Source organism: Heteronotia binoei, chromosome 4, assembly GCF_032191835.1.
Source record: "Heteronotia binoei isolate CCM8104 ecotype False Entrance Well chromosome 4, APGP_CSIRO_Hbin_v1, whole genome shotgun sequence".
NCBI classification, from domain to species: Eukaryota; Metazoa; Chordata; class Lepidosauria; order Squamata; family Gekkonidae; genus Heteronotia; species Heteronotia binoei.
In genome coordinates this window covers 92,888,584-92,901,692 of record NC_083226.1, presented here as the reverse complement: position 1 = coordinate 92,901,692, position 13,109 = coordinate 92,888,584, and the positions used below count along the sequence as shown (strand labels likewise).

At 39.4% G+C, this 13,109-nt stretch overlaps 1 protein-coding gene across 8 annotated transcripts in view; it reads left to right on the top strand.

Annotated features, from left to right (window-relative positions):
* CSNK1G3 (casein kinase 1 gamma 3) overlaps nucleotides 1-13,109 on the top strand; it is a 133,343-nt gene that overhangs the window by 15,465 nt on the left and 104,769 nt on the right. For 7 of the 8 annotated variants that reach the window (XM_060235537.1, XM_060235534.1, XM_060235540.1 and 4 more), the window contains one exon: nucleotides 5,345-5,776. In XM_060235537.1, coding sequence (XP_060091520.1) covers nucleotides 5,599-5,776 — 178 coding nt within the window. In that variant the 5' untranslated portion in view covers nucleotides 5,345-5,598. Of the gene's footprint in view, nucleotides 1-5,344; nucleotides 5,777-13,109 lie in introns of those variants that run through there. The other variant, XM_060235541.1, reaches the window with a different exon arrangement.

Below are 13,109 nucleotides of genomic sequence, written 5' to 3'. Positions count from 1 at the left end.
GGCCCGAATGAGGCACAGCAGATGTTGCAGGGAAACTGCTGGATAGGGTGTATGATAGAGAAATGGAGCAATGTGCAACAGTTCTGGAGGGTAAAATTGTTAACCTAAGTCTTGTTGGGGTGGAGTAATGTCCACAGTGATCCAGTTGTATGTGTTTGTATAACAACAGTTTTCCTTGCACAAACAATTGATACGTCAGGAAATGCACACACAGCAGAATACTTAAAAGAAGTGGCAGCAAAAGCTATAATAGCATGTGAACAAAAATTCAAATGTCTAGTACGCAGTTTGGTCACAGGCAATGCTGCAAATGTATCCAAGATGAGAAGAAATTTAGAAGAGCAGGAAGGGAATACAAAGCTAATAACATATGGTTGCAGTGCTCATTTGCTGCTCTTCCTAGCCAAAGACTTCGGTGTTCCAGAAATAAAGACTAATGTTGTTGATATTGCTATGTACTTCCGTAACAGTCATTTTGCTGCAGCAGCTCTGAAAAGAACAGGTGGAACCAAGTTAACGTTCCCACAAGATGTTAGATGGAACTCAGTGGTGGACTGTTTTGAGCAGTATATCAAGAACTGGCCTATTCTGATAATTTGTGAACAAAATCAAGATAAAATAGATGGCACTGTCATGGCCAGGATCCTCAACATTGGGCTTAAGAGAAATGTTGAACATATGCTGAGGATCCTGCAACCCATTTCTGAAGTTAAACAAAATACAGAAAAATAGCTGTTTTATTGCTGATGCTGTTGAAATTTGGAAGGAACTAAGTGAGCACTTAAAAACAACTACGTATTGACAGAATTAAATTACAAGCATTAAAAAAAACGAATGGGACAAGCACTGTCTCTAGCTCATTTTCTGGCAAATATTGTCACTATCCGGTACCAGGGTCAAAACTTGTGCTGAGGAAGAGGAGTTAGCTATGACATGGGTATCCAGCAATCATCCATCTGTAATGCCAACTTTAATAAACTTCAGAGCTAAGGGGGAACCAGTCAAGAAATATAAGTTTGCTGAAGATGTTTTAAAGAAAGTCACACCAGTGAACTGGTGGAAGTCACTTAAGCACTTGGATTTAGAGACTATTCAAATAATGATTTCACTTTTAACAGCAATAGCTTCTTCCGCAGTCCTAAACTGAGAAATCGTTTGGGACCCAACAAAGCAGGAAAGCTTGTTTTTCTTTTCCAGATTATGAACAAAGAGGAAGATGAAGATGAAGATGACGAGTGAGCTAAAGAGAACAGTAGTTAAGTTTTCATGTGTCAGTTGGGCTAACAGTTTGTTTTTTAAAATATATATATTTTGTTTAGCAACATCAGTTAACAAACATGGATGTTTAAGCAAACATGCTATAATGTTATTGTTTTAGTTGAATAAAATGATTTAAATTACTATTATTAAGGTAATGATTATTTTTCTCCTTCCAATAAAGTGCAGCAGAAAAGTTGTTCAAATATGAATGATTAGTCTATTAAACTGGAGATAATTCACCTCACAATAATTTCATAATTACCTATATATAATGTGTTTCTAATAGTATTAAAAATCAATATTTTTATAAAACTGTAAGACTAATATGAAGTTGTTATTCTAAAAATGAAATCTTCATCTAATTGGGAATATTAAGGCTATACCAGCAAAAATGAGTCTTTATGTAGAAAACTATGATTTAAATCAAGTCTTACTGACTAGTGATTTAAATCAAATCCACCCTGTTCAGAGAGAAGGGTGGGGTATAAATCTGCATTCTTCTTCTTCAATCATATCCCCCACCCCTTGTTCTCACTTTTCTAACTGAAAAGTCCCAGATCCTTCAGCCTTTCCTCATAGGGAAGATGATGGTTGCCTGCCTCTGTACTACTTCCAGCTCTGCAATGTCCTTATTGAGATACAGTGACTAGAAATATATACAATATTCTAAATGAGGCCACACCATAGATCTATACAGGGACATTACAATATTGGCCATTTTATTCTCAATTCCTTTCCTAGTAGTCCCTTATGGAATTTGCCTTTGTCACCACTGTAGCACACTGGGATGACACTTTCATTGAATTTTCCACTTTGTCCCCAAGATCTTTTCCCCTCTCAAGCTCAGCAAGCTCAAACCTCATTACACTATACTTGAAGTTGGGATTTTTTGTCCCAGTGTGCATCACCTTACAGTTGCCAACATTGAACTTCATTTGCTACATTGTTGCCCATGGACCCAGGTTGTGGATGCCCTCTTGGAACTATTCACAGTAAACATTGGTTTTTGACCATCCTGAGTAACATTGTGTCCCAATACCAGTCCTTGTGGGACCCCACTGCTTACCAATGTTAATCCATGAGAGAACCTATTCTCATATCCCATGATAGTATACTAAGTTGATTCAGTAGTCTGTGGTGAAGTACCTTATCAAAAGCCTTTTGAAAGTCCAGGTACATAATGTCTACTGAATCAGTGTTGTTTGTATACGTGTTCACTTTCTCAAAGAACTCCAAACGGTTGGTGAGGCAGGACTTCCCTTCGTAGAAGTCGTGCTGATTTTTGTTCAGCAGGCTTTATCTTTCTGCGTGCCTAACAGTTCTGTCTTTGATTACAATTTCTACTAATTTGTCTGGGACAGACTTTAGACTGACTGGCCTGTAATGTCCTGGATCCTCTCTGGGACCCCTTTTTAAAAAATGGTGTCTCATTTACTAGTCTCCAGTCTTTTGGTACAGTGGCTGAATTTAGTGTTAGTTGATCTACTAACCCATATATTTAACCTATTTTCCATCTGAATTCCTTAAGAACTCTCAAGTGTGTACTATCAAAACTCTCAAGTTTGTACTATCAGTAGTGGTGGCCAGGTTCCCTTTTGGTTTGTATTGAGAGCTTATCTGCCCGTTGGTGGTAAAAAACTGGAGAAAGGTGCGTGGAAACCCTTATCCTCACAAGAATACTTCAAATATCTTGTGTTTCACCTGCTTGGAATGAAAGTGCTGTTGCAGATTTTTTTTTCCAAAGGAACTTTTTTTCCCAAAGGATCTGGGCTCCTGGCTGATTTAACCAGATGACAAAGAACAGTACTGTGGGACTGACATAGATCCCAGCTTGGTGGTTCCTGGGGGAAAATCAGAGTACCAGCAGTATCCTTGAGAATGAGGCTGTTGAAAGAGATCAGTATACGACATCCTTCCATTCAGTATAGTATACCCTTTCCTCAAAGGAGTCAGGGTAGTGCAATGCACATAGTTATGTCCGCATCTGCCCCTGAATGCACAAAGAGACACATGCCGGATGGTCAGACTGTTGCTGTGTCTAGAATGTTGTCTTCTTGGAGTGGGAGCGACTGTCCAGAGATGTTTTATGTCGCCTGGGATCTTTTAATGCAAAGCGGCTGCTATACAGCTGAGCCACACTCTTTCTGCATGACTGCCCTGTTGTAAGATGTATTTCTCAAGAGTCTGAAGAAATGTAGATGACGAGAAGAAGGGAAGAGGATTAAGTTAGTAGCCAATTAACAGGCCAGTTATTGTTAATAGCCTATTCTGTGAACTCTTTGCTCCCTAACCTTGCAGGATGTAGGGTCATTCACTTCTTTTACAAAAATCTTCTGGCCTACAACTCCTCAGTTGCTGCTGTTTTCCTTCCAAATTAATCCACATGCATTTTTCTCCTTCCTTGCATATTAGGATTGTAAGATTTATTTTGAGGGAAGTATACAAACCCAGTTTGCCCAGGCAGCTTGAATCAAGGTTTCTGAAGGCAGGAAGCTTTCAGTTACTATGCACAAGACAGCAAACGAGCAATAACAGGCTCTTGATATTTTAACATAGCCAACATGCATGCTGCCTGCTTCCAAGAAGTTCTGGAAGCCCACTCAGTGAATTTTCTGGTAGGATGGGGATTTGAACCTAATACTGGGGTTCTGTGAATGGCTGTCTCAGCCCCCCCCCCTCCTGCCCTTTATAATCAGGGAGAACCAGGTTTTGGTTGAGATCAAAAGGAGAGAACCTTCTCTCCCAAACTGTCTTTACTCTTTATAATCTGAATTGCTGCCACTATTTGCCCTGTTGCACCAAACATACTGGTACCTGCATCCATATATGCAATTTACTCCATCTTCCTATCGTGCTGCAATCCTGATTGGAATCAGTCAGCTTCTTAAAAGAAAAACAACTCTGGGAGCTGCATTCATGGAGCTCCAGTTTTGCATGTAGTTGTGTTTGGAATTTCCCATATGTGAATGTAATTTTAGCTGTTATGCCAATTTTTAAAATTAATTTTTGCATTTCATACCATGAAATGTGTGTTACCAATTTTTTTCATAGTGAATATCTAAAACATCAAGATACATGTAAAATTATACTATAAAAGTTATGCCATAGCACTATAAAGCTAAAAGCATCCCCATTTTAACTATCAGATTGGGTGCTCTAGGGATGGAGAGCACAGAAATATTATTGGTCACTTATGCTTTAGTCATACAAGTATAAGAACTGCATTCCGAGTCTTGCAAATATGTTTTTGTACTTGGTGTGAAATATAATTTTGTAGAAATGTCTCAGATAATGGCTTGGATCCCTCAGGAAGATATTTACAGACAGAAGGAGGTTTCAGTTTTTCTCACCTCCCACTGCAGATCTCCTTTATGCTGTTCCTGAGGGTCCTCTTTCTTCCAGGAGCAAAATTTAGGGGTCATTTTGAACTGCACAGAGAGGGATAGGTGAGAAACGTGTGCTCTATTGATGAAAGTCCCATCTCGCTGCAGAGATTTCCAGTGGATAAAAGCAATGTTCCCTTTAATTTTTCTCCCTGCTGAGCAGAGCAGTTCACATCTTGAACAGAATACAACTACTGTAATCTTCATATGGGCAGTGGACAGTGCAAGACCCTACACAGCTCCAAATTGCTGCTGAGAAGCAAAGTAAAATAAGACCAAAGTAAAACAAGATAGTTCTGTCATTTAAAACTGTTTTTGCCAAATTTGTGTAACATAATCTAGAAGAATTTTAAAATTATATTTGTCAAAACTTGAGGGGTATTTTAGTGTTTCTGCTTTTCATTTTAATGGAACTCAGTGAATCTTTGGATGTGGTATGTAGGAAAGTGTGGCATGTACTACTCTAAATCAAAGTTGACAGTGGTAAGGTTGATTTTTCACATGCATAGTTTTTGAGAGTTAAGTACAACTGTGAAAGAATAACAGTACATGTGTAGTTCTATAGTATTGTATAGTTTTATTCAATCAGTCATGTGTCTAGTGATGTACAGAAGAGAACCTGTATGGTGCAGTAATGTGGCATGTTTGTACTTAACCATATTTGCTTAATAAACTTCTGTTTCTGGTTTCCACCCCCCCAGAAAAACTTTAAATTCTGGTAAATGGTGCTGACAGGAGATCTACTGGGAATATATCTTCTTCTAACGACTGCCGAGGAAAAATACTTTGCGAATGGGATGAATACACAAGCAGTGACTGCCCGCAGCAGCTTCCTGACTCACTTTAACTAGCTGGAGCACTTAGCTAGTGATGTTTCCATTTCTACTCTACCCTATTTGAGCTTGCCTGTCTTAACTGGACAAAGAAATTCAAAGTGGAGTACCGTAAACTTGATATGGATAGTAAAAAGAAAGAGAAGGACAAACTGGATGATAGAATGGCAAGACCTAGTGGACGGTCAAGTCACAATCCACGAGGCAGCAGCTCTTCGAATTCTGGAGTTCTTATGGTTGGACCTAACTTTAGGGTTGGAAAAAAAATTGGATGTGGCAATTTTGGAGAGCTGCGATTAGGTAAGATTGTTTACTTAAGTTGTGCGCATGAGTGAATCAGCATCATAAAAATGTTTGATACTTTTTTCATGTATTAACCTTTACCATGCTAACTAGGAAAGAGGGTAGCATATATAAGTTCAATTTTTATTCCTGTGTAAGTTGTTGTGGGTATAATATGACGCTGAGAGCGTGCAGGCTACAGGCAGGAATCCACCTGTCAAATGCGCAATAAACTAAAGTACTGTGAAACTTTGACAAATGAATATAGTTGACACTAAGTGACTTGGGTTTCTCTATCATTTTCCTCTCAAGTCTTTGATTTGGCAGACATACTAAAATTGTTTGTTATACTTCCCCCAAGTTACCTGTACAAAGTTATAATTTATTATTATTTAAATATTTATCATATATATATTTCACTTTTGCTTCAAGGACTTTAGTATATACATGTGGGGTTATGTCATTTTATCTTAACAACATCTCTCTTTGAGAGGAGATAAAGAAGAGTGCCTTAAGTGAAGGCCATCCCTTGAGCTTCATAGGTCAGCAGAGACTTGAACCTAGTTGTTTAAATGAAACATTTAGTCTACTACCCTACACTAGTTTTTTAAGTGTGCGTGTATATATCTATGTATACGAAAGTTCAGTTTTTACTTATTTGCGAAACTGACCTGTCTTTATTCCTTGTAATTTTTGCTTTTTAAAAAATTATAAACAAGGCATTGTTTTATTGTGGTCTTTTCCATCAGAAGGGAAGGGTGTCCCACATGTGGAATTACACCTCCCATATACTCTAATGCAGGGGTGTCAAAGTCATTTGTTATGAGAGCCGAATCTGACATAAATGAGACCTTGTCAGGCCGAGCCATGTCGAGTGGGCCAGGCCGTGTGTGTACCTATTTATGATTAGGTAGCAGAGATATAAACTTTATAAAGGACACAGACAAACACAAAGATTTTTTAAAAGCTTAAAATAAAACATGCTTAAAACATTAGCTTGTTTGTCTTAAAGGTGCTTTTTCTGTATCTCGTGTGTTATGAGGGTTGAACCTCACATAATTTATATGAGACATTGTCAGGCTGGACCATGTGTGTCATAAAATGTAATGCCAGGTAGCAGAGATATAAATTTTATAAAGGACATAGACAAACACAATTAAAGTTTTTAAAAACTTAAAATAAACCATGCTTAAAACATTAGCACTTGTTGGTCTTAAAGGTGCTTTCTTTGTATATCTTCCATGCGATCCAGGGAACTGGGGAAAGGAAGCGCTGGCTCTTTCCTTCCCCAGGGGACCAGAAAGGGCAGGAGCCTCAGCCAATAGAAGGAAGAGAGGCTTGGATCAGTAGCTCTGCTATGCCTGACAAAACAAGCCCTCCTTCCTCCCTAAGGGAGGAGCCTCAGCCAATGGAGAAAATAGAGGCTTTGCTCTGTAGCTCTTGTGCTGTTGAGCAAGCCTAGCAAAACAAGCTGTGATGCAGAAGGAAGCAAGTGAGAGAAGGAAGCAGATGACAGCCAGTTGCTCGGGGGTCTGATAGGAGCCCTCCAGGGGCCTCATTCGGCCCCCGGCCTGCATATTTGACACCCCTGATCTAGTGTAAGGGCTTGATTTTTAATTATTTTAACTGAATGTTGCTTGAAAGGAAGTCCTGTTGCATTAACTTCCTTATTGCTCAGTAGAATGGCTGACTTGAGAACACTTCAGTTTCTGTGTGTCTAACCTGACCCAGGAGCAGGTTTCTTTATCTAAATAATTAGAAAAAAATGAGTTACCTTTTTCAGCCTTCTTTCATCAAGCTGTCATTTTGTTGACCTCTTCTCAGCCATTTCTCTTACTCACTGCCACAGTTTGGTTCCTAAGCCTGAATGGACTTTGTCTATTTTCCCTCCTATCAGTCTTTGCTACCAGAATGAGGAAAAAGTCTTATCTCGAAACTGGAGCCATATAACACAACTGCTGGCAGCCATGCTGTTGCCACCAAGCCTTCATTTTTTGGGCTGTATTCTTTCTTCTCCATCTTGGAGCTGATCAGCTCTTATCTGCCAGTCATGTGAGACCCCCGAACCTGTTTGGTACCATCTTAATATTGAAGACCAGAGAGAGATACATGCCCACATTATCATGCTCAGCAGGGAGGCAAAAGAAACTGTCTCTCCCTTCTGGCCAGCTGTACACCATTATCAAGAACCTCTGTGTAATTAATCAGATATTTACACAGGAAGAATTATGCAGCCTTAACATTCCTGTCAACAAAGACATAGTGTCACCATAACATTTTCCAGCAGAAATAATTTTCATTCACATGCCAAGTACTTTGGTATCAGTTCCAAATATTCTGGCCTACTGAAGGTAACTAAGCAGTGCCATCCCAAGAACACTTTCCTGGGAGTAAGCTCACTTGAACAAAATGAGACTTACTTCTGAGTAGACATGCTCAGGATTGTTCCCTAAAACTTATCTCCTAATCACCAGTTTGGTGTAGTGGTTAAGTGTGCGGACTCTTATCTGGGAGAACCGGGTTTGATTCCCCGCTCCTCCACTTGCACCTGCTAGCATGGCCTTGGGTCAGCCATAGCTCTGGCAGAGGTTGTCCCTGAAGGGGCAGCTGCTGTGAGAGTCCTCTCTAGCCCCACCTCACAGGGTGTCTGTTGTGGGGGAGGAAGGTAAAGGAGATTGTGAGCTGCTCTGAGACTCTTCGGAGTGGAGGGTGGGATATAAATCAAATATCTTCTTCTTCTTTTCCTTATTTCAAGGCTTCCCTTCCTTTTCTTGTTCAGAAATATTTTGGGGATCTGGGAACTTCCTCCTTTTTGCCTTCCGTTAGTGAGTACATACCAGTTAGCTCACCAGGATTTCCTTCCTGTTTTCCAGGAATTTAAAAATATTTCCTGTGGATTAGATGGCCTAGGGTGAAGTGGTACAAATTTTATGAGCTCTCCCCCCCAATTTTTCTAATAGAAAAATCGGAGGAGTATGAAAATCACAGAACATTTTCTCCTTTTTAGAATGAATGGAAATGTGCTTTAACCCTGCCAAGGGAAATAAAAACCAAGCTATTCTACTTGGACATAGGGGTCAAAGTGACTCCACATTACAGCAAAAAGCAGTGGAAACCTGATAGCTCTCTCTGTCTTTGCATTAACTACTAAGGAAAAAAACAGGCTTCAAGAATAATTTTTATTCAGAAATGCATGACAAAGGAGAGACAAATCTGGAATTGGGGTAAAAAATACCCCTCATTGATAACATCAAAAACCCACAAAACTGTAAATGGGGTCAAATTGACCCCACCAGTTTAAAAGCATAATACATCACACCAAATATTTAAAGTTTGGAAAGTGACTCAGGGGGTTGGGAAATTTGAAGGTGAAGTTAAGTGCACAGGTGGCTATGGGTCATCTAGACTTTCCCCCTGTAAGTTGAGATGATCAATCAGAGATTTGGAAAATATGAAGGACAAAGGGCACCAATCAGCTGGGGTAATCTGGAGTACCCCCCCCCCCCGGCATGTAAAGTTGAGAAGATCACGCTAAGGTTTGCAAAATTTGAAGGGCAAAAGGAAAGTAGTTAGCTCAGAACACAGGTGGCTAGGAGTCATCCTACTATATACTCAACAATTCAGGTTGCAGAGACTGCTTTCCCTTGGGGTCATTGTTCCAGGATTCATGGCTCCTTCAAGTCAAATGTGAGGTTCAGAGAATGCCTTCAAACATGTCCTGACTTGTCTTGCAATGGGTTATGGAATGACCCCATTGCCAAAAGAGCAGTGTGTTCTGGTTGGGCTTTTCCATGAAGCTGTGGGCACGAGGGAAGCTTTGACAGAGCACAAATGCAGGGCTTTTACCTCCTACTATATACTCAACAATTCAGGTTGCAGAGACTGCTTTCCCTTGGGGTCATTGTAACCCCCAATTCCAAAAGTGTTCTAAATCCTCGAAGCAAAAAAAAAGAGAGTCTATTTTAAATTATGAGAAAATATTTTGTTTTCACTGTTTATTCCACTTTTCTATAAAATTGAGATAATAGGTGTTGGTCCATCTATTTAAACATGGGAACAATGCTAAAATCATTTTTTCAATATTTTTGAGGTCAATAGTATCCCAAATTTTGATGATGATAGTGCTTTCATTTTCAAGCCAAGTCTGTTGGGGCCAGATTGACCCCATATCCCCTTTTGATGAAATTCAGAATGTCGGAGGGGGGGGACTTCAGGGCACTGCAGTTTATTGAGGAGAAAGTTCAACAGGAGTTTGGTGCCTGTAGAAAGCTTTAAATGGGTAAACCAATTCCTCCCCCCCCCCAATGACTCTGGGATTTTAAAAAAAGTGATTGTCTGGGAGGGTTAAGACAAGGTTTTACCCAAAACTTGTTAAGATTTTTATGTAAGGTAGTCTATGGCATTAGTAATATTATATGAGTTTAAAGCTGCTTCTGCCAAATATTATTTCATTTATTTACTACAAAATGCATGCTCTGTTTTCAACTTTTATTCTTAGCTTTTTCTTAGATAACAAAATTTAAAATTCCTGTACTAAATTAGTGTATAGGATGCATCAGTTCTTTTTTCAGTCTTGAGTTGTAGTCAATTTTGTACTCTACATTGTAGTCTAAATTGTAGTCTACAATTTTGCTTGTAGAAAACTAAGGCATTTATAGTCAGATTTCATAAATATGTCAAATAGTATAATTTTATATGCTAGCTGTGTTCTTAATGATGCATTCTGCTTTGTTATAGTAGTATGTTCAGTGCTGATAAGTGAGAACCACATGTATTTCTGGTCTCCCTATCCATTTTCTAGAAGACAAACTTTCCCCCAGGAAAGTTTCTTCTTCAGGAAATTCTACATCTTTAATATCAATTTGATGCCCAAATCTTTCTCCATTGTATTCATCTTATTGTTCTGAATCCCATGTTGTGCATCAGCTTGAATCTCCATATGCTCCAGTATCACAGATCTGATTTCCCCTTGTAAATTTAGGCTCTGGATTGCCCTGACATCTGGAAGTTGCCTGAGCATTTGAATCTGTGCTCCGATGGGTAGCTATAAGATTCTGCTCTCTCCCTTTGCCTCTTTAGTCATTTGCACTTCACCATAGTGCTTGCATGAGGAACCCTTGTCACATTCAAATGCTACTGTGGCACTGTCTCCTTACCATGCCACATTTAGTGGTGCAAAGACAATGGTGCAAAAACAAGAATAATGATAATGTTTCTAGCACCCAAACTCAGTGAAAGACCTGTCAGGTGGGAAGCAAATTGCACAGAATGAACTGGCTAGGAGAGGCAAACGATAGATTTTGAATACAGCATAATCTGCTTAGAACCGTGTGTACAAAGCACTTTGCCACCTCTTCTATAAGGAGATGGCCCTGGGCTTCAGACAGTGTTATTACCAATTAGAGATGTAAAAATTTTCAAAATGTTGAAGCCATGGGGGAAAAACAGAAAATTGAGGAGCTATTGAAATATATTCATTATTTACTTTTTTATCAAGCCTAAACAACTTTTACCAATTTAACCTTTAACATGTATCATTTATGACATAGCATGTAAAGTTGTTCTTTTGGTGTATTTAGGAGTATAAAAATGTAAAAAAAAAAATTATAAGAAAAATTGGAAATATGTCCAGTATTTGAGAAAGAGGTACAAGCTGCTGCATCCTATACTGCCAACACATGTATTTTTTGCTATCTAAGAGGTGGGGGGAAATGAAGGTAGAAAACAAATTCTAAAGTAAACCAAAGTGTATTATTTGTAAACAGTCTAGAGCAGCTGGTTTGGATATTAAACTAAACTTTGTAATTTTGAAAACACTGAACTGCCCTTTATGGTCAGGGACCTGCATATCTACGGGACCGCCTTTCTCCATATATCCCCCAGAGAGCACTGCGGTCGGGGGCAAAAAACCTACTCTCGGTCCCCAGACCAAAAGAAGCCAGGCTATGCGTGACAAGATCTAGGGCCTTTTCGGTGGCAGCACCAGAGCTTTGGAATGCCCTTCCAGAAGCCGTACGGGCCCTGCGAGATCTGTCTGCGTTCCGCAGGGCCTGTAAGACCGAGTTGTTCAAGCAGGCCTTCGATGCTTGATGGAAAGATGGCTGCCACCGGACATCACACAGATTGCCGGTGATCACTGTTTGGAATTTTAATGCCGCTTATAATGTATGGATTCAGCACTATATAATGGTTTTTAAAAATTGTAATATGTTTTTAAACTGTGAATTGTAAATTATGGTTTTATATATTTTATTAGTTTAACTGTGTAAATGATACTGTGAGCCGCCCTGAGTCCGCTTGCGGAGAGGGCGGGATATAAGTCAAATGTAATAAATAATTAAAAAATAAAATAAAATAAAATTAATGACTGTAGAACAAAGCTTGAGTCCCATGGTACCTTCAAGACCCTCAAAATTTTAGCTTATACCTTGAATAACATTTGTGAGTCTTAAAGGTACCACTGGACTCAAGTTTTGTTGTGCTGCTGCAGACCAACATGGCTACCAACCTGAATCTGTTTAAGAATATTCTCATTAAACACATTAATGCATATTTCATAGGTGAGGTTTTTTGGTGTTCCCCCAGATTCTCCTTTTTAAATCTCATTTTTAAAAGTCCTTGGGGGAAAATGGGAGGGGGGGAACTGAGGCCTTCACATCTCTGCTACCAAGACATGTATTGACTGCTGGGGTTGTTCCTGCTTCAGGTCAGTCAACTAGGAGGCAATGTCTGGGCAGAGTGACATCCCCTGTAAATCTCTTTAAAAGACAGTATATTATCAGAGAGGAATTGGCTCAGTTTCCAAAATATGGTCCTCAAGGCTTGAAGCCTCAGTCACCAAATTATTTCTCTGGTACTAAGTTTAATTTTTTCTGACACACACAAGATATCCAAGTTCTCCATATTCATCACAGAAAGTAGAATTGCCCTGTTGATGATGTGACCTCTGGAACTTCTCATGCCTAATCCTTTGACCCCACTCTTTTGAACATGACCAAGCTAAGATTAGAGAGATGACATAATTCTGGTAGTCCTTCTCTGATCATGTAGACCACAATTCTTAGAACTAGTGAATCTTTCCATTCAATCCCTGTGGATAATCCTACCATAGCAACAAAGTGATTTAGACGACAGTGGCGGTGGGGAGATTTCTATTTCTAGACCCAATGTGACTGTACTTCTGCTTGTGAGGGCTGATTGAGACATCCTAAACTCTTTGATATACTCCTCTGGGTTGGTAGATGTGATGCCTGAATAACCTCTTCCATAAGGATTTATAAACCCATGGTAAAAAGCCTTCATAGGTGCAACAAATGAAGCACAAGCACTGTAGACTTGGGTATAGTACTGG